Below are 27,169 nucleotides of genomic sequence, written 5' to 3'. Positions count from 1 at the left end.
CTCCCTTCTCCTGGACAGGCTTCTTCCAGTCTTAATACTCTATTTGCAAATAGTCCTTGGCGAGTCAAATCCTTCAGTTCTTCTAGCGGATTCTTCCACTTTTGCTGCTTCCCCTTTAATGCTTTCAATAGAGTGCCTTGGTTTCTCATTATAGGATTTTGGCCCTTATCTCTTTCGGATTATTGCAGTGTCTCGAGATGTCTTTCTGTTTTTGGATTATGCTTCTGCCACTCCGTGGACTTGATGAACTGTCCTTCATGCTCTTTAAGGTAATCACAACCACTTGGACGAGTATGAGTCCCTTTGTATTCTTCACTTAGTACTCTTCAATTTCTTTAAGGTATTCACAACCACTGGGACAAGTACAGTTTGTACCCTGAGCCTCTTCCTTCCGTGTTCCCCTCCCGGGTCTCCCGCCACTCCCGTTACCTCTATTCTGATGGATTGGCATCACTGGTTCTTCCTGTGTGGTCAGGCTGCCCCCTGTCTCCTCTGCGCGTCTAGCGCGCCTTCTCTCTTCTGGCACCAGTGCATGGCTTTGCAGAGCCTTTCCATTTGTAGTCTCAGCATTGTTTGAGGGCCAGCCAGTCCACCTTTTCAAGGTCACGCCACTGCCTCGATTCTCGTTCTTGGGCATACACAGTTTGGCTCTCTGCTCTCTGGTTCTTCTGCTTTGTAGTTGCTGGTGCCTCGTGGTTGCCTAGGACTTCCCGTGGCTCTCTGGTCTCTCGCCAGCTTTGAACCTCCCGGGCTCCACCAACTACATATGTTGGCCCTTGTGTCTCTAAGGGAAAGTGCTAGTGCCCACCCAGTGATTTAGATATATTGAGCATCGCCTGTACAGCAAATGGTGTTTCAAGGCACAACTAGACAAAAAGTGGGGGGGGACAGGGAAGAAAAAAACAATAACAGTCCTACTAGTCCTTGTCATTTGGATCGTGGTTGTGCTGTAACAAGAAGTGCAGGGAAGGAAGGAAGGAAGGAAGGGAGGGGAGTGGGGATGGGGGGGATTGCTCGTCAGGGCGGAAGGGATAACGCTCGGGTGGGAAGGGAAGTCCAGGCAGCGAGGAGCATACAAGTGCAAGGGGGGTGATGGGTGGGGAAGAAGGTGCCCTGGAGCAAGGCGAGTGCTAAGCGGAGGCCAGGTAGGCAAGTGCCAGGGGATGCGGAGAGCAAGGATACAAAAAAGTTAGCAGGCGCCACTCTCTAGAAAGAACATGGCATGATAACCTGTTCTGTTTTTTTTCCCCACTTTGGGAGTCCGCAGCCATCGCTTTTTGCTCACTGTATTTCACAAAGGAGGACTACCCATTTGCATATCAGTCTTTGTCCCGCCCACAAGGGCATTATAGCACCGAAAGTCTGGGCAAACCTCCTTTGAATAAGAGTACCGACAGCAACCCCAGACACATGTTTCAGCCTTGTTGGGCCTCATTGGTGAGGTGGAGCAGTGCCTGTCTGAGCAAGGGGTCCACATCTGGGTTCCCCAGGTAACTCAGGGTGACCAGCCCCCAAGTTCCTTGCAAAGACTCAAAAAAGGTAGCAGGTGCCCCTCTCTAGAAAATTCATGGCATGACGACCTGTTCTGTGGTTTTTTCCTACTTTGAGTCTGAAGCCATCGCTTTTTGCTCACTGTACTGAGTGAGGTCCACATAATAAGTGCAGGGACAGGGATGGACCAGACTCGGTAGGGATGCACCAGGCTAGTCGGGGGAAGGAGGACCAGAAGAGCAAGTGCAGGTTTGGGTGTGGGATCATGGAGACCAGGATACTGGGGTAGACTGGGCGAGGAAGACCTGGCGCACTGTAGGACTCAGAAGGGAACAGGCAGTCATTCAATATGGCAAAGGTGGGCATTAGCAGGGGAGGGGAGAGGGAAGGAAGAAGAGAAAAAGGAGAGTCTTGAGAAGCTTCCAGAACTTCAGGAGATCTGGCTCAAGCCTGAGAGGGACAGGGAGGCCATTCCAGAGGGCGACTCCTGCGGAAGAGAGATCTACCCCCACTCTCTGCTCAGAGAAGTGTCTGATCTGCAGAGAGATGGAGCTAGAAGACTGAAGGGCTCTAGCATGGAGGTATTTGGGGAGAGTGAGTTGGATGTAGCAGGGTCCCAGCCCCAGAGGGTCTTGAATTTGATCCTTGCAGTCATCAGGAGAGATTTTAGGGTTGGATAGATGCAGTCCCTATGCTTGAGGCCAAGGATAAGTCTTGCAGTGCTATTCTGGATTAGTTGAAGGGGCAAAGGGAGGATAAAGGCAGATTGAGGGAGAGGCTGTTGCAGTAGTCTAGCCTAGAGAGGACCAGAGCTCTCGAGACAGTGAGTTTCTGGGGAAAGGTTAGGGACGGGAGAATGCCTCTGAGGAGGTGCAGCTGAAAGTGGGCCTTCTTGGCAAGGTCCGCGGTGTGAGTAGAGAGGAGTGTAAGATGACGCAAAGGTTTTTAACCTCACAGGAGGGTGAGGAAAGGTGCCCCATGGAGGGCGGCAAGAGAGTAGGAGGGATGGAGGGAGCAGGGGTCCCAATGAGAAGGATCTCCATCTTACTGGCATTAAGGCAGAGATCGTTAGCAGTGACCATGCCTGAATATCAGTCAGACAGGCAGGAATGAGGGGGGAAGAAGCAGAGGCAGTGGAGGGAAGCTTGAAGGAGAGCTGCATGCCGTTTTAGGGCTGGATAGATGCAGTCCCTAGGCTTCAGACCAAGGATAATTCTTGCAGTACTATTCTGGATTAGTTGAAGGGGCAAAGGGAAGATAAAGGAAGATTGCGGGAGAGGCTGTTGCGGTTGTCTAGCCTAGAGAGGACCAGACCTCTGGAGACGATGAGTTTCTGGGGGAAGGTGAGAGAAGGGAGAATGCCTCTGATGACGCCAAGGTTTTTAGCTTCACAGGAGGTTGAGGGAAAGGGCCCCATGCAGGGCGGCCAGTGAGTAGGAGGGAAGGGGGGAGCAAGGGTCCCAATTAGAAGGATCTCCATCTTACTGGCATTAAGGCAGAGATAGTTAGCAGCGACCATGCCTGAATAGCAGTCAGGCAGGAATGAGAGGGGAAGAAGAGGAGGCAGTGGAGGGAATCTTGAAGAAGGAGAGCTGCATGCTGTCTGCATAACACTGGCAGTGTGGAGACTGAGCCAGAAGGCTAGATGTTGAAGAGCCACAGTGAAAGGATATAGCCCTGGGGATATGCTGCAGGTGGAAAGTGTGATAGAGGAGAGAAAAGGGCCTAGTTGAACCGTACACAGTCGGTCGGAGAGGAAGGAGGTCAACCAGTCCAGTGCCAGGTCAGTGATGCCAAGGGTATCACGGAGATTGACGGTGTCAAAGGCAGAGGAAGATCAAGAAGGATGAGGATGGAAGGAGAGCTAGCATTGAGATTTGAGAGAAAGTCTTCACAGGTGTTCAAGAGAGCAGTTTCTGGGCCTCTGGCTGCTCTGAAGCCAGACTGGTGGTAGTGGAGACAACCAACCGATTCCGTGTGGTGGATCAGTTGGGAGATGACCTGCTTCTCCAAGAGTTTACCCCAGGAAGGGCTTAATGGAGATAGGGAAGTAGTTAGCCAGGCAGGAAGGGTCAACACAAGGCTTTTTGAGGAGAGGGTGCAGAAGGGAGTTCTTGAGGGGTAGTGGGAGGGAGCCACTGGCAAAGGAGTGATTGCAGAAATCACTCAGGGCTGGAGCAAAGGAGGCAATGTTGTCCTTGATAGTTCTGGAGGAGCAGGGGAGCACTTGTTTGGAGACTTTCATAGAGAGGACTTATTTAGCGACCTCATCCGGTGCTATGGGCGAGAAGCAGGAGAGTAAGAGTGAACCATAGAACCATAGTCCTGTGTCTCCCTCTCATGAGCACTCCTACTCGCTCAGTCTTCTTAGTCCCAGTATGGTTGGCTGCCAAGCAATGGGTACTCTTAATTTCTGGTATCTTTTTCTTCTGATCAGTATGTTTGTCTGATGGCAAGTTGAAGTGGCATTACAATAACAACATTGACTTGTAGAGGATGTTTCTCCTGAAGCCTTCATGGTTTCAATGGTTCTTCATAGAGGGATTTAGGTAGTTCCAAATGGGTAATCTCTCCCTGGGAGATCCCGCTTACCGCCACTCCTAGGCGGAATGTTGCATAGCGGGCTCACCTCCATAGCCTCTCAAAGAAGGACTTCTTTCTGGGGAGAAGTGACAAGATCCTTTGAATTGTCACAACCAGCAATGTCTTTTCTCTGTGCTCCACATGGGGGCTTTGTATGTTCAGTGTAGGGTTTAAGACGTTTGAAGAGTGATCAGACGTCCCCGCGTGTCATGTTCATTTCCTGCAATCCCTTTTCATTTTAACTGTCAACTAACTCTGTGCCAGCCTTAGTTTCACAGGTCTGCTGTCACCCATCTACCATATTGACTGCACCTCAAATGCATGGGTAGTTAAAAGGTTCAAATGGGAGGCATTCTGGTTCTTATGTACTCATTTGAACTGATTTTCAAATATGATTACTCATTATCATCTCTTTCGCCCTACTTTTATTCCGCATTTGTGCTCTCCCCACTCTCCTGTTTCCCCCTCTCCTGTCTCCCCCCCCCTCCAGCCTTCCCTTTCTCCTGAAATGTCAACACATTGTCAAATGCAATGAAAATGTTGTACTTATCTAGGTTCCTATGACCTTTACACGAGTGGTTAAGTGTAGGGGTTAACGGGCACTCCTAGATTTCAGTATCCTATTTTTCCCCCTTCATCTACATGTATTGTAATCCACAGTGATACAAGTTTTTGATGTAATATTAATCTATGTTTCTGACATCTTTTATTTAAGACAACCCCTCCAGAAAGAATAATTCGATGTGCCATCCTCCTGACTGGTGTCTTGGGTTATTTTTGCTATGCTGGTATACTATCCGAAGAGGATGCCTGTAAAACTGAGCTGTTCATTAAAGCAAAGGTAGGTCTGACCATACGGTTCTGGTTCTCTTACATACGCCACCATGAATCATGCAACACTCCTTTATAACAATTTGTGAACTTATTTCCCATTTGGGTATTTTAAAACACAAGCGCAACAAATATTTGTTTTTTTTTTCATATTTGTTTCTCTTCGGTAGAATGTACTTTTATAATAAGACATATGTATTTGTGATTGAAGATGGGTAGTTTGTAGCATGAAATGTCTTTCAAGGCCTTTTTATGAAGATGCCTTGTTCAGTAGGGAATGTTGAATTGCAAAATTGGATATTAAATTGCATAAATTGCATTTGTATGGTAAAATGTAATTAAAACATACAAGTCCATTTTGTGAAATTCTTAGGATAGCACACGACTTTAGTGGGAGCAAAGGTGAAGGTGGTCCTCCTACATTTAAGTATGAAATATTGTTTATTGCAAATGTTATTACATAAACATTGCTTCTTATTAATGCCATGTCTTGATTATGTGTTCAGCACTGTGGGTACTGTACTCTTAACATTCCCTTTGGATTGCTTTTATTGACTTCAGTAATTTCCATCTTCTGGACCTCGATTGTGAAACTGTGGTACTATCTGGATCTTTCATTTTCAATTTTAATGTTAAACTTTCTTTTCCAAATAGGCCATGTGGCTTCATTGATTTGCGGGTATAGGCCTCCAGTATCGTAATCCGCTCCTTGGCCTAAATCGCGCTGCAAGCAGTAGTCTCGATTCTCTCTTGCGTGAGTTTCACGTAAGGCCAAGATATCCCGCTTTTGCTGCCAAGATATTTTTTGTTTCTTTGCTACCTCCTTAAGGACCATGGAAAGATCTGAATGTATAGTCTTTTTTTTTTTAAATGTGTTTATGGTTTAAAAAAAAACCTTTACAAAACATCTTTATATACATGGACAATTTTGAAACACACAGATTAATTTAAAGAAAAAAAGTTAAAATCCCAGATTCGCAACATAGAACATACAGGCACATAATTGTAGCCTCACTTAAAACCTAAAATTACATAGATCAGTGGTAATAACATACATTAAGATGTATCCTAACATATAATTCACATGTGCTTCACATATTTTGTGCAAATCACACGAGTTTGCAAAAAACTCCAAGGTGCGATGATATGTGAACAACAGGTAAATGTTCAAGGAAAGCCTCTAAAGTGCAACTTAAACAAGCTAGCATCATGAGGTTTCCTAAATTAGTAATAACAGCATATATTAGCTATATCAGAACACAAAGTTCAAGTATGTTCACTTCAGGGCATTTTTTTTTGTGCAAAACACGCAAATGTGCAAAAGAGGCCTCAGTAGTACGACATTAAGACAAACTCACATTAGTCTTACATAACATTAGAAGGAAAGCCCAATGCTGGCACAAGATAGAATGAGCTAGACTATTGGCTCATAGCACATCAGTGCATTCCTATATTAGTAGTGCTAAGTCAATTGTTTTCAGTAATTGTATTAGGGAAAACACAAGAGGCCTGTGCTCCCCCCACATCATTCTCGCCCAGAGAAGTTCATAGGAATCTTTTACCTTTATATTCACAAATCTAGTCAGAAGGTTCGTTCTTACATCCCTAAAATATGGACATTCCAGTACCAAATGCTTAAGTGTCTCCTTAGGTTCCTCGCAATCTGGGAATTTATATTGTAGCACTGGTTTGGTACCTTTTATCTCTTGTCCAATGTGCGAACCTCTCACTTTGAGTCTAAAGCGCATGAATAAAGTACGAGCAGAACTACACGGAAATGAAGGTTAGATTGGAACAGCCTAAATCCCTTTTTCTAAAACATTTTGCATACTCCGTATATGTGATTTATTTGCTTAAGTCCTAAATGGTATTGATCCAGTCCATTTCATAAGCGTAACCCCTAGATTGTCTAATATCAATTGCATCCTTTTGGAATACACAGAAAAGGACCTCGGACCATTGCCAGCCAGCCAGCATTGCATGAAGATCCTGATACAAAGAATTTCTAGGAAGATCCACTATTTTAGCAAAATTACCCAACACCCTCCACGTGAATCTGGAATCTAACGAAATTAGACATAATTTGTGTCCGATTACTGAATTCGGAATGGATGGTGCTAGATGAAGTGCAGACTTCATTAAATGACCTTGAAGAGAATTGAGTTGTGGGTTAATATCAAACCACTTTCAAGGTGAAGAAGTCAATCAAAGGTACAATTAAATATTTGCAGTTTTTAGCGTAGATTACTTTCATTTGGGACAGTAGTGGTCTAGATTTCTCATTAAGGTTGTCACTCCACATCCTAACGTATGAAACCTTGCTCAAGTTTTAACCAAGATAGATACGTTTTAAAGGTTGTTCAATAAAAGCGCCTTCTATCACCCATCTGTAAGGTTTCAGTTTTATGCCTGCAGTAAATACCATGATCTTAGTTTTTGAGGAGTTAGGTCTAAGATTATGCATATGTGCATAATTTTCGAAGATTTGAAGTTTCTTTTGGAGTCCAAAAGGATTGGAGTCAAACAGAATAATATCGTCTGCAAAGACAATCCAATGCAGACGAATTACACCAAATTTAACAGAAAATGTGTTTGTGACCTGGATGAACTAAGGAATGACACAAAGGTATAAATTGAATAATGTGGCCGCTAAATTGCACCCTTGTTTCAAGCCTACATATGTCAGAATAGATTTGGTCATCGCACCCTCCTGATGTATTTTAACTTTGTAGGAGGTGTTCTCATGGAGTAGTGAAATCAAATAGATTAAGGAATGGGGAATCCCAAGGAGGGTCATTTTATTCCATAGGAGATTCCTAATTACGCAATCAAAAGCGTCCGACATATCCAATGAGGCCATGTATACTGGGAGAGCATCCTTGTTCTTAATATGAGTGAGAAGATGTGAGATTATGGTGGCATTTAAAGCCGTACTCATTCCTTTTCGGAAACCAATCTGATATTTAGAATAGGTGTCATGTGCAGAGATTTATTTCTCAAGCTCATGTAAAATGAGGATAGAGAAAATCTTCGCAGCAGCATCAGTCAGCGCTATAGGTCGATGGTTATTAGGGGAGGTGGCATCACCCTTTTTATAGATTGGAACGATTATTGAGATTATATAATTATTTCTGATGCTTCTTAATCTGCTTAGAATCACATGCTGTGCATATGATCCGACATCCAGTGGTAACCGCAGAGTATTGCATCTTGTCTTTCAAGGATCGAAAGAGGACGTCGGCATAGGCGTGTCTGTAACACTATCCCTACCGTGACCTGTAGTGTACCCAAAATCCCTCACGTGCCGAGGTCCCTCAGATTGTTTTTTTCCGCCCAGATTACTGGTTGCCCTAATGCGGAGCTGTTACATAGAGATAGCGTGGTTGTCAGTGAATAAGTTGAAAACATTATGTCGAAAGTCATGTCGAAAAAAAATGTCGACATTTTTTTTTCCAAATGTTATTTTTTTATTTACATGTTTTTTTGGTTTCTGCGAGTAGAAAAAAGGGGTGAAACAAAAAAAAAGGGAGAGGGGCTGGGGGGGACCCCCCCCATTTTGAACAAAAAGCAAACAAAAATAGAAATTCTGCATTTTTTTCGACTTTTTTTTAATAGACATTATGACTTTCGACATTGTCATTCGATTTTATCACTATAAACCAGATAGCGTTATTGTCATTATTATCGACTTTGTCGTTATTCCCATTAAGTCACTGTAAAGACTGGAGGGGGGTGTCTGTACTCCTGCTCTCTATATGGTAGAGGAGAGGCACAGAGGACCCCAGCCAAGATTCTCTATTGTGGTAGCAATGGACGAGCAATCAAGGCCTAGCTTCTCAGGAGGTGATGCAGGCTGGTTCTTAAGTACAGTGTAGTCCCCAAGCACCCACAAAGGAATGTCCGCACACTGTATTGGTTAAAACACAGTCTTTTATATAATTAATATTCAAGGTTATGTACAATATCACAATAACTCACTTTGTACTCGGTTATCTATAATGGCAAATATGCAGTTCTACATGGTACCACTATTACTATTAGATCTCATTAAAGTGCACCAACTGTACGGTTAAATGTCACACAAATCAGTTTGTAAAGGAAACCAACAATAGATATAAGAGGAAAGCAGTTGGTTAGAACAATTGGCAGAATACTGGCCCCTATATCTAGACACAGTTCTGTGTGGAGATCCCCCCCCCCCCCCCCCACCTGGGCAACCTGTATAATAAAGATATATCTCAAGCCCAGTCCATTTATTGTTCACAAGACTTGCCAATAGTTCTGCAACCCCAAAGTACCTGGTGTTGTAGCGTTCCTCGTCGTGGAATCAACGGCCCTTCTTGAGTGCCCTCCCTTTAAGGCAGGAGTCACGGGTCGTCGAACGTCTGACGGAGAACAGGGTGAACTACGGCAGTGAAGTGGCAGCTTCGTTCCTAGCGGTGCTCATTGACGAGGGAACGTACACTTCCTGCGAGGAAGAGGCGTGCGGGGCACCTTGATGTCGATAGTTCTGGACCGCAAAGAGTTTGAAGAACTGTGGCCCAGCAAGGGCGTCGAGTCGTCAGCGTCTCTGAGGTCTTTGGGTGGTGGGAAACCCACTGGCGGATACCCCTCTGCCTGTCGACGGCCTTGCCTTCTCCAGCGGGATCAAGAGTTCTTAGGCAATGGGAGCATGGCAGCTCCGGTCGGCGACGGCGGTCATCGACGGTGGTGGACAACAGTCCGGGCGCTTCTCTTTGGGATTCTGCGGCGGTCCCCGTCTCCGGTCGGCAGCCTGTCATAGGTCTGTCTACCAGGGAGCTTTTATCAAAGATCAGCTGGTGTACGATGGTCCCTCATAGCTCGGGAAGAGGGCGCCTTACCAGGTCCTCTCTGGGTCAGTCCTTGGAGACACAGCAGCTTTCAGATTGATGAAGTAGAGTAGCAGCAAGACTTCTCTTCCAGCAGGGCTTCAAGGTTAAGCTTCAGGTTTACTCCAGTTACTCGTCGTAGTGGACTTTAGCTTCTGAACACGAATTCTGGCAGTGTTAGGCCCCCAGATATACTAGTTGATCTCCCATTCATTCCGCTGGGTCACACTCAGGCAACCAATCGGTCAGAAGGGCATTCATGCAGGCAGTCAGCCAATCGGGTGCATAGTGCATTCAGGCCATTCACTTCTCTCCAGACACTCACAACAAGTTATGTGTATTGGGAAAAGTACCTAGCCATTCAACACTCCACACTGCATTCATACCAGTTTCGGGCAGGGCTGTCTCAGTCATTGTGTCAAACACCAGATACTAGACATCCACAACACAGAATGCGTATTCGTCACATACTCCATTCACCCAGGTCCCACCCACAGGTGTACCCACAACATACGGTCGTTTGGAAGGCTCCAGCCAGTCTGGTCGGCACTTCCACACACTACCATATATGGAACTTCCACCCAACAGCCAGTCAGGGGGAAGGGACAGAGTCAGGGCTTCCCGGGACTTCGGGAAGATCAAGGTAACAGGCGATGGAAGGCAAGAGGCCACGGGGGCCATCTTGTCTCCATCAGGAATCTACCAATTCCAATGACAGGGCCTGGGCATCCCAAAATGGAGGACCCTCAGGGCACCAGTCAATTCAGCACGGAGCTGCCACCAGCCCGTACCCTGCTCTGTGGGCCACACACAGGTGCCCAATAACATACACTAGGGGCACAGGGTTGTGCCCCCACCCATGGGTGCCATAAGGGTATCCCATGGGTCTGTTAACCAAAAGAGAGAGCTGCACCGCCAGGAGTCCCACATGAACTCCTGCACGGAAAACACGACAGAACACACGATAAAAGGCAGTAAAGGACAAGGATACGGAGGCCCTGTCCCTCCGATGCATTTCCAGCATCACAGTCACTTCGACAGTTGAATCCTGTGAAACAACGCAGACGAATACTGCTGCGGCCTTTCGATGCCTGTTGATCCCGGCGGTGCTGCCGTCCATTTGGCCGGGCCTTCTGGCCGGCCTACACAGTAGGGAGAGTGGGGACGGGGTGGACATAGTCTTTACAAGTATGCCTTTCCTCTTTCACCCTCTGTTCCCTGGGTTTTGTCATCGCTATAACTGTCTTTCGCTATGGAAAAGACGCCATTTAGATTTTGTCCCTCGCGCTGGGCCAAATATCCGTGGAAAGACAAACACACTCGGTGTAACAACTGTCTTCCCCTCGACCACAACGAAGCGAGTTGCACGGCCTGTAGTCTCCTGCACCCTAAGATGCTTAAGGACCGCTGCTTGAAGCGGTGGGCGGCCTATGGCATGTTGCAGGCCGAATGTTCTTCCCCCGCTGTTGCAACGGCCTAAAGTGATGGGGGAACTAGCGATGACCAGGCCTCTGTGTCAGAAGCCATTGACCTAACGGCGGACTGCTCTCGGTCCGCGACGCCCGTCCCTGACCCCACCAGGCTTGACGCGAGTCACTCTACGGGGAAAACACCTGGCAACAGGGGCGCACATGATCATAACACCAAACACACAACCCAAGGTTCTGCTTCGGCGGCACTGTCGAAGCGTATCAAAGCGCCAAAGGAACTGTCGAAATCTTCGATGGGACCCTCTGATCGGCATGATCGGTAGCCTTCCCCGCAACCGCAGTCGCAACCTGCGACTGGGCAATCCAAAGTAAAGGGCGTTAACACTAAAAGACACACAGATGCTCCAGGAGGACGCGCAGATGCCGCTTAAGGCCTGCATGGTGCCAAAATCCACCGCTCAGCCTCCGGCTCACCCAGTGGCGTCAGAATCCACTGCTCAACCTCCGGTTCACTCAGTGGCGTCGAAATCTACCGCTCAGCCTGCAGTTCAGCCGGTAGACAGCCCAGATTCTCCGACCATTGGCGAGAGCATCGCAAGGATTACTTTGGCAGTTAGACTGAAGAAACGGTCGAAGGAGGTGGCGAAGCACAAAGAACGGCCTAGAGACGTGCTGAAAGAGATGCCACAGCGCCCTGAACCCTGCAAGGACTATGCTGAGAGTCCTGTGCCTTTGTCGGGCACATAAGAAGACAAATCTCAACGTCACAGGGAAGAAGATGAACCCTTTCCTCCCATGCACTCCTCTGGTTCATCCTCATGGACCAGGGAGAAATTTGAGGGATGCATGGACAGATTAGAAAAATGTGTCTCCTATTCTGAGACCCTTACTCCAAAGAAGCCTCGAGAAGACTTTGCTTCTATGCCTGTATACAAGTTTCAAAGGACCTTGGAAGATCCACATTAGGAGTTTACCTGTGTCCTCACAGAGGATGATGTTATGGACACTTATGATCAGGATGAGGATGGCACCTTTCTGGAAAACTACAATGTGGATGATCAGACCGGTTTAATGGACAATTGGGAAGACAGTCGTCAGGTTAATGCTCAACCCTGAACGTCCCCTACTCCCACCCAGGACCCTGATGTCCTGTGCATAGATTCCCCTCCCTTCACTCCGGCTCGCCAAGCCTCCCCAGTGGATGACCAGATGGCGTTCAACACCATCTTGAAGAAGGCAGCTGGCCATTTTCAGATTGCTACTCAAGATGCCTTACCAGATTCTGATTCAGATTTGAGGATATACTCAAAGAAAAACCTCCAACCAGCCAGGCCATCCCTTTGTTGAACTCAATCAAGAGGAGATTGGCACCTTCATTGTTGACGCCAGCCCAGACCAGGGTGGTGAACCTTAGGGTGGAGAAGCTGTTTCGGCCTTCTCCGACTGACCCTGCCTACATCAAGGGTCATGCCACTTCAGATTCTTTAGTGGTTACCACTACTAGAAAACGGGCTGTTGTTCCCCTGTCTACAGGAGAGGCACCACCCAATAAGGAGTCCAAGAGACTTTATGCACTGGGAAAAAGGGTAACAACTGCTGCTGCGTTTTCCACCCGTATAGCCAATAACACTATACTATTGGCCAGCTATGCAGGCGTCCAGTGGAACCTTCTGCAAGAAGGCCTTCCGGAAGTGCCACAACCTACACGGATCAAGTTACTCGCCATAGTTTCCGAAGGCAAGCTGGTGAACCAGAATGTGTTCAAAAACACTCTAGACGCTGGCGAGAACCCTGGCACAAGGTACCTTACTCAAGAGACATGCATGGCTGAGGAACTCCGGTTTCAAGCCAGAGACCCAAGCAGCACTGATTAACAAACCCGTTGAGGAGACCAACCTGTTTGGCAAGGCAGTGGACGATGCTCTTGAAACGGCCAAGAAAGAACATGAAACACTCCAGTCCCTTCAACAGATTACCCAGAAAACCTCTCTTCAGAGAGGAAGCAGCTCCCGCTGTTCCTTCTGTGGGCAATCTCGTTTCCCCCAGAACCAGTATAATGCAGGAAACTGGAATTAGGGCCAAGGGTCTAATACCTCCACCACTTATCCACCCATACGACAGCAGCGTGGGAAAGGTAGAGGACGAGGTTCCAACCCCAGAGGCGCTCCAGCCTCTAGTCAGAAATGACCTGCGGATCCAGGTCCCCTCCCATGCCACCCCGGTTGGGGGGCATATAACATCTTTCCTTACTGCATGGGAGGGGATAACAACAGACCAGTGGGTACTCAAGACGGTCGCCCACGGGTACTGTATAGCATTTGCACGACCACCCCAATTTAGACCCTCAAGATCAAGACGCCTGACACTGGATCCTACTGCAAGAGGTGCAGACCCTTCTAGGGAAGGACGCCATAGAAGTCGTCCCTATTCTACAGGTAAACAATATATTTATTCAGTGTACTTCCTTGTACCCAAAAAGGATCTTGCCATGCGCCCTGTGCTAGACTTGCACCCAGCGAACAAGTTTTGTCAAGCCTCAAAAGTTTTGTATGGTCACTCTACAGGAAGTAATCCCACTGTTGAAACAGGGGGATTACATGGCAACACTGGACATGAAAGATGCATACTTTCATATTTCAATGTTGCCACCGCACACAAAATACCTAAGGTTCATGATAGAGGACAAGCACTATCAGTTGAAGGTACTCCCCTTCGGCATTGTTCAGCACCGAAGGTGTTTACAAAGGTACTGGCAGTAGCGGCAGCACACCTGCGCAGACTATCTGTCCCAGTTTACCCTTACCTCGACGACTGGCTCATAACAGGGGAGTCCTATGAAACATGCCTATTGAACACTCAGAAGACAATCAACCTCTTATTCAGTCTGGGATTCTCCATCAACAAGAAGAAATCCAGCCTAGACCCCAGTCAGGTCAAACAGTTTCTAGGGGTTCTAATTCAGACAAAAAACGGCCTCCTCTTCCCCTCCAACGAGAGGGTTCAAAACATGCTGTTTCAGATCCCTCAGTATGTAGCCAGTCGGGAAGTGACGGTACGCAAGGCCATGCGACTGTTAGGAATGATGGCGTCCTGCATTTACTTAGTTCCTTACGCGCGTCTGCACATGCGTCCCATGCAAGAGTGGCTTAACAGCCAGTGGTGTCAGGCCAGCGGACATAGGGGACATCTGGTAGTTATTTCGCCAGCCCTCGTTCTCTCTTTGCAGTGATGGTCGAGGGAAAACCTCTTGAAGGGGAAAACCTTCACCACCCTTGCAGTAAAAGCCACTCTCGCGAATGACGCATCTCTCACGGGGTGAAGAGGGGCTCACCTGCTTCAGCAGACGGCGCACGGCGTGTGGTCCCCACAAGTAGTGTCCAACCACATAAATCTGTTGGAACTATTAGCAGTATTCAAAGGACTGAAAGCCTTTCAGACACAGTTACAGGGGAAGGCAGTCCTGATCTTTACTGACAGCACCACAGCCATGTACTACTTGAACAAACAAGGGGGCACACACTCTCCAGGGCTATCCAAGCTGTCCCAAAACTTTTGGATATGAGCTCTCAGACACAGGATGTACCTTTTGTCCCAACACGTTCCAGGGGAACTCAATCTTCTGGCAGACGTGCTCAGCAGAGACTTCCCACTGCCCGTAAAGTATGAATGGCGACTACACGAAGACATCATCTCCAACGTTTTCGCAGAATTGGGTGTCCCAGAGATCGATTTATTCGCAACTCTGGAGAACCCTCAATGCCAAGATTATGCCTCCAGGTACCTACACAACCGCTCCAAGGGGAATGGGCTCTGGATAGCATGGTCACTGAAATTTGCTTACGCTTCACCCCCACCCCCCGACTCCCTTGCACAACAAGATTGTGAACAAGATGCACCAGGAACCAGTCACCATGATATTGGTGGCTCCCATGTGGGCCTGCCAACCCTGGTTCTCTTATCTGATGGAGATGTCCCTCTCCCCTCCTATGAAACTGTCCTGCCCGTACAACATGTTATCTCAGGACAGGGGATAAACACTGCACCCATACCCGCTAACTCTGAAGTTAGCGGCCTGGATCCTGAGGTCATAGAGTTCGGACACCTTCAACTCTCTCAGAGATGTATGGACATACTCAGGGAAGCGAGGAAACCCAACACCCGATATTGCTATTCCAGTAAATGGAAACGCTTTGTTATCTGGTGTAATGCCAAGGGCGTCAATCCCATTGACTGCGCTCCTACTCACATTGTATTGTACCTGACTTACTTACTAGATTCAGGCTTTTTTTTTTATTCCCTGAAAGTTCATCTAGCGGCTCTCACCCTACATGTCATCACAACAGGTGTTGTGGTGGAAAATGCCAGTTATCAAGGCTTTCATGGAAGGGGTTAAGAGGATTCATCCCCCCATTTCAAACCCAGCTCCTGGATGGGACTTAAATGTGGTTCTGACTAGACTCATGGGGTCCCCCTTTGAGCCTATGCACAAGGCAAGTCTAAAAGACCTTACCTATAAGACAGCCTTCCTAGTGGCTATCACCTCTATAAGAAGGGTTAGTGAACTACAGGCCCTTTCAGGACTAGACCCTTTCGTTACAGTTCACAGAGATAAGGTGGTTCTGCGCACTCGCCCTCAATTTGTGTCTAAATTTATTTCCAAGTTCCACGTGAACCAGTCAATAGAACTACCCACTTTCTTCCAGAACCCCACTAACATGGCCGAAAGGAGCCTATACACGTTAGATGTGCACAGGGCAGTCATGTTTTACCTGGAAAGAACTAAACCACTGAGGAAAACGAACCAATTTTTCGTTTGTGGCAGCTAGCAGAGAAGGGGATCCTGTCTCTAAGTCCGCTATCTCAAGGTGGATAGTCAAATGAATCACACTTTGTTACACTCTTGCTAAGAGAGAACTGCCATTCAAGCCTAAATCACATTCTACTCGAGGCACTGGGGCTTCAATAGCATTCATTGCAAATGTTCCCCTGGAGTCCATTTGCAAAGCTGCAACCTGGAGTTCTGTACACACCTTTACAAAACACTATTGCCTAGACACTCATTCTAGTTCTGACTCTCAGGTGGGACAAGCAGTACTAAGACATCTTTTCACTACTGTTCCTTCTCACAACCCACCTCCAACTCTGGGTACTGCTTGCTAGTCTATGCACAGCATGTGATTCTAAGCAGATTAAGAAGCATCAGAAGACATGCATTACTAACAGTAATAGCATTTCTGTTGATTGTATCTGCTTAGATTCACATGTGCCCGCCCTTCCTCCCTGCTCGGGTGGAAGGAACATAGACGTCTTACTACTTTCTCTCTTTTATGTACTCACTCACGATAGGCCTTCGGCTCCCTCATGGCAGAAAAAATACAATCGGAGGGACCTTGGCGCGTGAGGGGTTTTGGGTACACTACACGTCACGGTAGGGATAGTGTTACAGACACGCCTATGCCGACGCCCCCTTTCGATCCTCGAAAGACAAGATGCAATACTCCGCGGTTACCACTGGATGTTGGACCATATGCACAGTATGTGAATCTAAGCGTATACAATCATCAGAAATGCTATTACGGTGAGTAATACATGTCATAGTATTTTGTGGGGCCTTTTGGGAATTATCAGCACAGTTATTGTTATTTGGCATTTATATGGCACCCAATATATATCATTGGTACGATCTCAAAGCGCTTGTGGGTTGAACACCCTTGGGGACCATAGTCCAGGTTATTTGAGAGAGTAGGGTAGTATAGGGTACTTGGGTGCAATCAATATGTGTGCAGCTATTTGCCTGATGGTATCTGCATCCTAACATTAGGTGAAGTGGTATTGAGAGATCAGTCGAATGTTTGCACTCAGGTGGTTGGTCTCCGAGACTGCATTCTGGCGGCATTAGGCCTGTGTAGGACGTTTGTGTGCAGCTAGGCTGATTTTGTTTGTGGGGTATAGCTGCGTTCTAGCAGGATGTTGAGGTGTTCATTGAGTATTCTTTGTATGTGTGCAGCTATATTGAAATTGATCGAGGGTTATAGCTGGGCTCTATTGTGTGTTGGTGTAAAGAAGAGAGTAAGAATAGCGGTAGAAGAGGTGAGTGTCTGGAGTGGATGATTTACACTTAGGAGCCCACTGTTCCTGGATTCCATTCTGGATCTGGATGAACTGGTAGTGGTCGTCCTCATGTTTCGCGGTAGCAGCACTCTGAGGTAGATTCACAGGACCGGAGTAAGTTATGTTTTGCTCGGTCAGAGGGTCACTATTCTTAGGCTCAGCACTATATGTCTCCGAAGCCCATTTTCCGGGTCTGGAGATATCTCGCACCAACGTAGTCACACCGAGGGAGTAATGCTAAAGAACAGGCTGGCCATTTGTCGGCTGGTTGTAACATTTGTCGTCAGTTTGTAATTACTTTCCAAAGTAATGTTGTTGAAGTTATGGTTCCTGATGCTGGTGGGTTTCAGCGGCATTAGATGGTCCTAATCATGGATTACGGAAAGAGCCAGGTTTTTAGAGCTTTGCGGAAGGTCATGTAGTCTTGGTTGTGTCGAATGTGCGGAGGGAGTGAGTTCCACAGAGTTGGAGCCAAGGCTGAGAAGGCGGACTCTCCAATCTTGGCTGAATTGGAGGCTGTAACCACTAGTAAGAGGGCAGTGCTTGACCTTAGGGTGCGTAATGGGTGGTAGGGTGTAATCTTCTCTTGTAGGTATGCTGAGCCGGTCATGTGCACTGCTCGGTGGGTAATGCATAGGATTTTGAAGGTGGCCCTTCATTCAACAGGGAGACAATGAAGGGTGCAGAGAACCGGGGGAGATGTGATCCCTGTGTCCCAGACCAAGAAGGAGTCTTGCTGCAGCGATTTGGGCTCTTTGGAGTTTGTTAGTATGCCGGTGCATCCATGTATAAGGAGTTGGCTTAATACAGTCTCAACATAACCATGGACCTAATAGTGGCAAGTCTATTGGGGTAGGTGAGGTAAGGGAAAATGCGTCTTAGGAGTTTCAGGTGGTAGTGACAGGATTTTGATAGATTATTGATCTGATGGGAGAGGGTTAAGCCCGAGTCCATAGTGCAGCCAAGGTTTCTGACTATATTGGAGGTAGGAGTGGGGGTCTGCCAAGGGTGGGGGGCCATGGGAATGGTTGCGGGAGAATGGCAGTGTTGCGACACACCATGATCTCAGTTTTATCTGGGTTCAGCAGGAGGTTGTTTCTTGCCACCATCGGTCAATATCTCTGAGCCAAGCTTCAAGGTCGGGATGTGGGTTGGAGCTTGTTTTGGGAATTCTCAGGATAATTTGGGTATCGTCAGCTTAGTTGTTACAATTGAGGTTGTGCGCGCGGATGATCTCAGGTAGGGTGGTCAGATAGAGGTTGAAAAGGAGAGCAGCGAGGCAGGCACCTTGGGGTACTCCAGTGTTCACGGTGCGAGCGATTGAGACAAAAAGGAGAGGAAAGCGATTTGTTTCCTGTTGAGGAAGGAGGCAATCCATTTGAGTGCCGGGCCTCGGATTCCTAGGGAGTGGAGTCTGTCAAGGAGGATAGAATGGTTAATGGTGTCAAAGACTGCCGACAGGTCAAGGGGAACCAGCGCTGCACAACCCTCCGAGTTTGCCACGACCTTGAGGTAATCCCAGATCAAGATCAGAGTGGTTTCTGTTCCATGGTGCGGCCTGAAGCCTTATTGAGTATGGTCGAGTAGTTTGTTGGATTCTACGAAGCGGTTGAGCTGAGAGCGTGCAGCGCGGTCAATGAGTTTCACCAAGAATCAGGTGTTGGAGATCGGCCTGTAATTCTTAGGGTCAAGGGGGTCGTGAGATCTCTTTTTTATTTTAAAGTCCTCCGGAAAGATGCCAGAGGTGAGGGAGTCATTTAGTATGGACCTTGCTTGTTCTCCTGTACAAGTGGAGGAGAATATTTCTTTCAGAACAGAGGCGGGACAGGGGTCAAGGGGGAATCCGGAGGGTCTGCTGCCGGATAGTAGATCAAGGAACCTGTCTCTCGAGATGGGGCCAGGGGTTGAGGGTGGAAAGTTTGGTATTAAGGGTTGCCATCATAACTAGTGATGTTGTAGAAATGCAGCGAGAGGGAGTCACAAAGAGTTTATCGTGGGGGTGGTCTGGGCCGTGGTGCAGCTGGGTTTCGCAAATTCTGAGATGATCTTGTGGAGCTCTTTGCTGCTGCTGCAACAGTTTTGGATTTGTTTATTGTAGTAGTCCTTTTTGGCCTTTCTGATCTCGCATTTATAATTACGGTGGTGGCGGCGAACATAGATCTGATTGGTTTTAGATGTTCGTCATTTGCGCTCAAGAGTTAATTTGGCTTTTGAAAGTCTTCAGGTGGGGCGTGAACCATTTGGGGGACGGTCATTTGCGAGAGGCTTTGGGGCGTGAGGGGCTGAGAGGAAGTAGGGATTCTTTAAGCCAGGAGTCAAATGATTCGATGGTTAAGGCTCTATCTGAGGTTGTCAGTGCTAGGAGACTGTGTAGCAGGGCTTCAGCTAGGTCAGGGAGTGCCTTAACTTTGTTCCAGCATTTGTGATCATGTGTGAGGGGAGGGAGAGCCATGGACGGAGGGGGTGGTGTGTGGACAGAGAAAGGGATGGCAGAGTGGTCTGTCCAGATGAGCGGTTTGGGGCTAGATACAGAGACGAAGTCATAGGAGCTGATGATTGCATGAAGAGACGCTTGTGGCTACGAGGGCTTGGTTGGATTGAGAGGCAGGGGGTAAGGAGTCAGTTGTTGCAATGGAAGGTGTGGTTGGATCAGTCTGGGTGACGGAGACTGACCGAGGGGTGGTGGTTGGGGTTTGGGATACACGTGCTCTTTGAAGGGGGGGTGAGCGGGTTTGGTCGATGGGGAGCAGGAGTAGGCGGGTGGTGGTAGGTATGCGAGAGATGTGGTGGGGAGCATCACAGGAGGGAGGGCAGTGAGTGGTACACGTGTGGTGTGTGGGGTCAGGCAAGTTGTTGATTGAGGTTCGAGTCTGGAGGGTGCTAGGAGTTTAGGTTTGCTGGGTGAGAGGTCTTGTTCAAAGAGGTGGGGGCATGGAGAGACAGGAGGGGATGCCCTGATGGCAGGGATGGTAAAGGATGGGAGATTGGACCGATGAAGTGGCAAGGTATGGAGAGTCGAGGGCGAGGGCCAGTCACCTTTTCTGCATTTTGTGTGTTAGGCTGCAAGAGGAGCGTGAGAGGGTCAGAGGGGAAAAGGGATGAAGCAACGGTTTTAGAAAGGGCAAGACGTGCCACTTTGAGGGAAGGGAAAGGGTTTGAAGGTGGAGGTCTGGGGATGGGGTCAAGCAGGAGCTGAGGGTGGTGGGGGAGGGTGGTGAGGGTGGTAGGGCGAGAGGATTTCACTGCTGAAGAGGGCGGCGTCATTGAGGTGTGCTGATTGCAGGGGTGCGGTTGTCAGGTGGGTCTGTGCTGTCAAGGAGACGCTGTATTCTCGAAGGAGAGATGGTGGTGGTGAGGGGTGTGGGACTGGTGTGGGGGGGATGGATGGAGTGCGTGTAGGTGGAGGGTTGATGATATTGGTGTGACGTGGAGCTATACATGAGTGGGAGAGTGTTAGTACAGGTTGCAGGGAGGGCTGAGGTCGGGGTGGCTTGTCTGGAGGGGGGAGTTCCTGCGTGACTGCACCGATGCAGCAGTAGTGGCGGGGGGCTCTTTTGTTTGTAGCGCCAGAAAGCTCTTCTGGCCTGTGAGTTGGCAATTGCATGGCATGTACTAATGGGTGGTAGGGGGTCGTTCACAATAGATACCTGGGGGAAGAGGGAGGGCGAGAGTGGGGGTTGGGCTGAAATGTGTGAGATGAGGGTAGGAGGCAGGCAGTGTTTGGCGCGCCAGAGCGCTCCTCTGATCTTAGAGCAAGAGGGGGAATTGTGATTGGGGGCGGGCAAGGGGGTGTCAGAGTGTATGGGTGATCGGGTGCAACGGTTGGAGATGGCGAGCTGAAGTGGCATGCAGGTGGTGGGGGGGTCCATGAATAAAGGCGCTAATATGGAGGACATGAGCCGGGTGGGGTGCATTATGGTTTGGCGGGGGATGGCGTAGGTGTGGTGCAAAACGGGCAGGGTTGTGGGGGGGGGGAGGCAGTCTTTGTTGTTGTGGTATCCCCATCAGGAAGGGGAGGTCGGTCATGGTTGTGGGATGGAGTAGTGCAGCAGGTGAGCAATGTGGGGGTTGGATAGTATCTGCACTTACAGAGGGCTATGGTGGAAGATATCTGGGTCGACGCACCTAAGACTAGCAGAAATTCAGTGGGCGATAATGCAATACCAGCAGCTAGATTTGGGACAGAGGGAGAAGGGGTCTACCATGGGGGCACAACAGTAAGTGCAATAACACTAAAAGCAATACTAGTTCCTAGAATTGGGACACCTGGATAGAGGGAGAAAGGGTCTAACACGGGGGCAAAATATTAAATGCAAGGATGTTAAATGCAATAGCAGCACCTAGATTTGGGACATCTGGATAGAGGGAGAAAGGCCCTACCACAGTGCTCGATACAGTGGGGTCAATGGCAGGTATAACAATGCTGACAGATGCTCTACACTACACTGCTGCAGTTTAAATGTTGATTAGGGTAAACATCTGTGTTGATTTGAATCCAAATGTGCTCATTACTGTGGGGAAAACATGTTTGTGAGGAGTGGTTGGAGCCAGGCTCAAACACGCTCTTCAGCATGTGTCACATAACCATGATTTTGTCTTAATCTTAAATCTCAGTCACTTGGATACTTATTAGCCCACTTCAGTGGACCATTTCTCAATTCGGCCATAAACAGAAAATCTCAGTGGGTTATTAAAATACTCCTACAAGCACATGATATACCCAGCAAGCAAACATAACTAGTGGTAGCCCAGATTCATAACACGCAAGGCTTCGAAATGGAGCCACACGCAGAGGCCTGACAAAACTGATCTGATGCAGATGCTACATGAACTGAAAAGAGACATTAAGGACATGGTGAAAAATTAGCCACTTCATTGCTTAATTGAACAAACCTATCTCCATTGTGGAGAGGAGGGTTGACAAAATTGAAACCACAGTATGCGAGCAAGCACACAAACATATCAGAGAGAATGAATCCCATGGACGTTTAACTAAAATATATACTGACTAAATAAGATGATTACGAAAAAAAATCCCGTCACAAGTTGTATTAGGTGAATAGTGAGAATCTTAAAAGATCATAAACGTGAAGAATGTATGAAAAGCTTGTTTTGGTCCTTGCTGCAATTGACAGAAGACACAAATATTACCCTACCCTGCACTCAGACTATACTCAACTTTTCAACAAAAGAACAACCAAGCTTCAGATTTCCTGACTACAGTTCATTTCTTACAGCAGAAGGGGCAGATTATGACAGCATCTCGAACTTGACCCCTAATACTTTTAGAAATTACTTTCTTTTCCTGTATCATGATTTGGTGCAGTCCACCATGGCCAGATGTTATCCCTTAGTATATTATATTGGCTCTACGACAATAACATCAAACATAGATGGGGCTTTCCTTGCAAATTGTTCTTTGAATACATTGGCTAATCTTACACCATCAAGAAAGAAGAGGGACACATATCTTTTGAATAAAGTTGAGCTAGGATTAGATAATGGCCCCTCATCTCTACCTTAATCTAACATAACCAACCAAACTGGTTCGGAACGTGGACAGACTTTGCAATCTCCATCGAGGAAAAGAAAGGAACTTCCTGCGAAGAAAGTCTCTACGAAGGCTGTGTAATTAACCTGTTTTTTCTTATTTTGATAAAACAGGAGGTAGTTGGGTTGAGGAATTGTTTTGTTGTTGAACTACATTATGCACATGCAGACTCTAAAGGGTTGTGAAAGTTATAGCGTTGAATTGTTGCATTCCCTTAAACTTTGACAAGATATGATTTGGGGTTGAGCAGAGATAGTGAAGTCCCCTGTATTGGATTGGATTATACTCCCCATATACTGTAGCTTGTTAAAGTCTATAGATAAATCACAAGACATCGCTATGATGACCAGGCAGGTGCTCAAAATTCCCGTTTCCCCTGTGGGCAAGGATTTATCCCAGTGGACGATGGGAAATTAACATACTCTTAAAACCAAATGGATGGGTTTAGGATAATCCCCCTGAATGTGCAAGTCTCAATAGACCACCTAAACGCAAATGGATAACATAGACCAACTAATAAATAGGCCTTGTTGGGATTTTTGCAAGAGATCTACCTTATCAAGTAAGAAGCAAGATGAGACTCGAATGCGAAGTTAAATTTTTCTACAAAAATGATTTGCTACGGCAAAGGTAAAAGGAAAGGAGTAGCAAGCCTCCTGCATGGGGGACTGATGTTCTTCAAGCGGGATCTTGGAGAAAGATGCCTGTAACTTAAATAATTAGTCCTAGTTCATATATAGATTTGTTTCAATCTATGCTCCTAACTAGGATCAGGATGAGTTTTTTGTCTCTCTCCTTATAGTACTGGGCTGTCTTGAAGGAGAGTTGATCAAATGCAGTGTAAGGGTGCAGGAGGAGGAGACTGACACAGGTGACATAGTGTTTGCTATAGACTTTTATTTAAGATCAAAATAAAGAGAAACTTACTTTCCGCTATATTTATGAGGGGTTTCCCTGCCTCAAATAGAAGTGCTAATTGATCTGTCAGGATGTCGTTGCAACTAAAGAGTCCAACGTCCTGTGTCAAACGTCCATATCTATGTCCCTTACACTTAGAACTAAACTAATGTTGTACCAATGTTTATGGTCCTGGAGAATGACTCCCTCCTCCTGGACTGGATAGCACAATTATGTTTGCAAGCCTCACCAGGGGGAATGACTCTCTTCCCCGGTTCACTAGTTTGATCATTCTTCAACTCAATTAACAGGAGAATGACTCCCTTCTCCTGGTGTCTTGCTGTCAGTGATTTTAACCACACAAAGCCAAGGGAACTGGCCATCCTTGGCTTTGTTCTCACACTTGCTTGGCTTTTACTTTCACAGTTCACACTACCAGGGGGAATGACTCCCGTCCCCTGGCCTTCCTCAGGCTTGTTATCACAGTTCACAATGCCAGGGGGATTCTCTCCATTCCCCTGGCCTTTCTCTTAGATAAACGTGTTGGTCCCAGACCTGGGTTTCTTTGGGGCTGGACAGGCCTGTTCACTCGCCTACCAGGTACTGCCACGAAGAAGATGGCTTGTGAGGATCTTCTCCTCAAGTTGCAGGTCCCTAACCCTGTTTTTTCCTCTGTATTTTGTTCCTGGTGTACATGGTTCACTATCCTGCCAGGTACTGCCATATGGCCAGTTGCTTAAGATATTCTCCCAAGGTATATCTGGGTCCCAGACCCCAAGTTTGAGGATTATTTTGCCCCTTTTCTCGATTCCGTCAGCCCATGTACCTTCCGTGACTCTGCCGGTTCTTCTCTGTCGGTCGCTTGCTTCTGTGATGTCTGGTTTGGCCACTTGCGCTTCTTCTGCGGCATATGCAGCAGCTTTGCAGCACTTCTCTCTGGGCGGGTTGTGCGGCTTGCCACAACCACAATGCCCGGTCACTGCTTCCACCCAGACCTTTACTCCGCCAGTTTTTTGGTTGGCCATGCGTGTCAGACCGGATAGGATCGCCTCGGTTCTTTTGCACGCGTCCCGGTCAGCAGCAGCTTCTCTCCTACATGCTGGGTGTTCTCCAGACTTGCAGATCCTCCTGGGAAGGTCTGACAAAAAGGCAAGTCTTGCCTCTCTCTTTATGTTGAATGAGCGATGACAGCTAGAATGCTCATTCAAGTTCTTAGGAGGACTCTTCATCGTTCCGCACCTGTTGCACCTTGAATCACCTTTGTACAGGCGCGCTATAAATGACTCATTTCACCCCCTCGTCTCAGTACATGTTGAGGAGATCTTCATTAAGTCATCCCTTCTCTTCCTCGTCTCCGCATCTGTCAAAGAGATCTACATTAGTCATCCCTATTCTTCCTCGTCTCAGTAACTGTAAGATATTCAGCCTCACATATATGCATGGAAGTGTGTGATTTGGAAGTAAGGGATGAGACGGTGGGCCTCATGGACTAGGGGAAGGTAAAGGAAGTGGGTGGAGGGTGAGGCGTGTTGTACAGCGTTCTCCCTAGACAACCTCCCTTATCCCCAGAAGGGGAGTCTCTCCCCATGAGATCCTCCCACTGAGTACCACCCCAGGGGGACTGCCAGGTATGGCCTCACCTCCATGGCCTGATGGTAAGGGACTCCCTCCCCCACCCCCGGGAGAAGTGACGACATCTCAGGATTCGTCACAGGGGTGATTTCATTTGCATTGTAGATCCTAAATACAATAAGGCTTTTACGTAATCTCACACAGATCGAAGAAATGTTCACACCTTGGCTACATCATTTGGGGATCTCTTCCCAATAGAGGCCTGAAGTTTTTTCACCAGGGAGAAATAGATGATATATATTATTCACATGTACAAAAGGGACATTCTAGAATGGGTATGATTTTGATCTTGTCAGATTTGATCCCCAGAGTACTCACTATAGAAATGAATCAGAGGTATCTATCGGATCCCGCTCTTGATTATACTTAACCTTCAAATACTGATACTAAAGTCAGCTCTGAGAAGGCACTGGAGAGTACATTTAAAAAAATGTTTTTATTGTTATGGTTGAAAAAGATCGACCTTTCAATTGTAATCATACAAGTTAAAACAGCAATTGCAAATAGTTAAGTCACAGGAAGATAAAAACATCAATAAAAAAGAGAAATAACAAGTAGAAAAATGTGTAGTTAAAAAGTAAATGCAAAATATATGAAATTCAATATTATTCACTTTGTGTGAGGCCCTGCACATGTTTCCTGACAATATTCTTCAACCTGCAATATCTTATGCCCTACCTTGAGTAAAAACATTTGTTAGATAAAACAAACAGAATCATGTGCAGTAAAAAAGATAATTTGTATAGCAGCACATCAACATTTAAAATGAATCGTAAGGAAAGAAAAACTGACCTTGATCGCAGGCTGGATTAGCTAGCCTAAGTTAAGAGTTAACAGACATTTGATGGCTGCAATGCTGACACTTATACGTTCTCAATAAAAAGAAAAATGCAACCATAGCAAGTCCCAGGTTAAATTTGTTTCATCTTTGAACCAAGATTTCTGGAAAAATATTCTCTGCGACTACAGAGACGGACAGAATGCAAGCAAGTACTTTAGGTTCTCAGGTTTGTTAAATATTTGACAAAATCTGCATGCAGTATCCACTCGGGTGATTTGCCTATGTTTGATCAAGACTTCTCTCGTTGGCCAGATTGAGACGGAGAAATAAGTTCCTGTAGGTGGCAGGGGAACTTCATTAGATACGATGGAGACTCTTACTCTTGAAGCTTCCAGACTTACAATGTTCATAACTCGTACATTGTTCCCCTGTGGAGATCCAATCATGGCGCCATAATGTAATCTTTCCTCGAGTTGGAATGGTTTTGAGAAGCAAAATTGAAACATCCGCAGCTGTCATTATTGCAATTAATTCCTGTCTGTAAGTTGTCATGAAATGATCTTTGGTGGAATTCATGTAGAACGCCAAGGTAAATAACAAGGAGTGTGGGTCATCAGCCAATAAACATTTCCTGATTAGATTACACAATTTCCAAATATATGAGATGCCAACTGAGAGCAGCCCCAACGTGTGTCTTATTATGCTCATTGGTTGGCTAGCAGGCAAGTGAAGCACCTGTTTCCAAAAAAGACCCACTAATGTTAGCCAAAAAGTCTAATTTTTCCAGGCTTTGGTCTCTGCGCCATAGAGAATAATGGGCACCACTTTTTGTTTGTAATATGTAATTAGTGGTGCTGTGGCAAATTTACCATACTTCTTTTGAATGATTCCTGCTCGTGCAATGGCTGTTGAAATTTTAAGCCTCAGTCCCACACAATACGGCAAGTCAGAGGGATGATTGTTGGTGTTGAGGCCTAGGTAGCAATATTAGGTAGCAATATTCGCTCACTAC

General features: G+C 46.9%; 1 protein-coding gene across 2 annotated transcripts in view; it reads left to right on the top strand.

The window, feature by feature from the left end:
• The window catches only part of ATM (ATM serine/threonine kinase), a 3,046,976-nt gene that overhangs the window by 908,157 nt on the left and 2,111,650 nt on the right, over positions 1 to 27,169 (top strand). For both annotated transcript variants that reach the window (XM_069640412.1, XM_069640413.1), the window contains one exon: positions 4,790 to 4,915. In XM_069640412.1, coding sequence (XP_069496513.1) covers positions 4,790 to 4,915 — 126 coding nt within the window. The remainder of the gene's footprint in view (positions 1 to 4,789; positions 4,916 to 27,169) is intronic.

The sequence above is a fragment of the Ambystoma mexicanum genome, chromosome 7q (assembly GCF_040938575.1).
Source record: "Ambystoma mexicanum isolate Mex_15411 chromosome 7q, UKY_AmexF1_1, whole genome shotgun sequence".
NCBI lineage: Eukaryota > Metazoa > Chordata > Amphibia > Caudata > Ambystomatidae > Ambystoma > Ambystoma mexicanum.
This window is presented reverse-complemented; position numbering and strand designations above follow the sequence as displayed.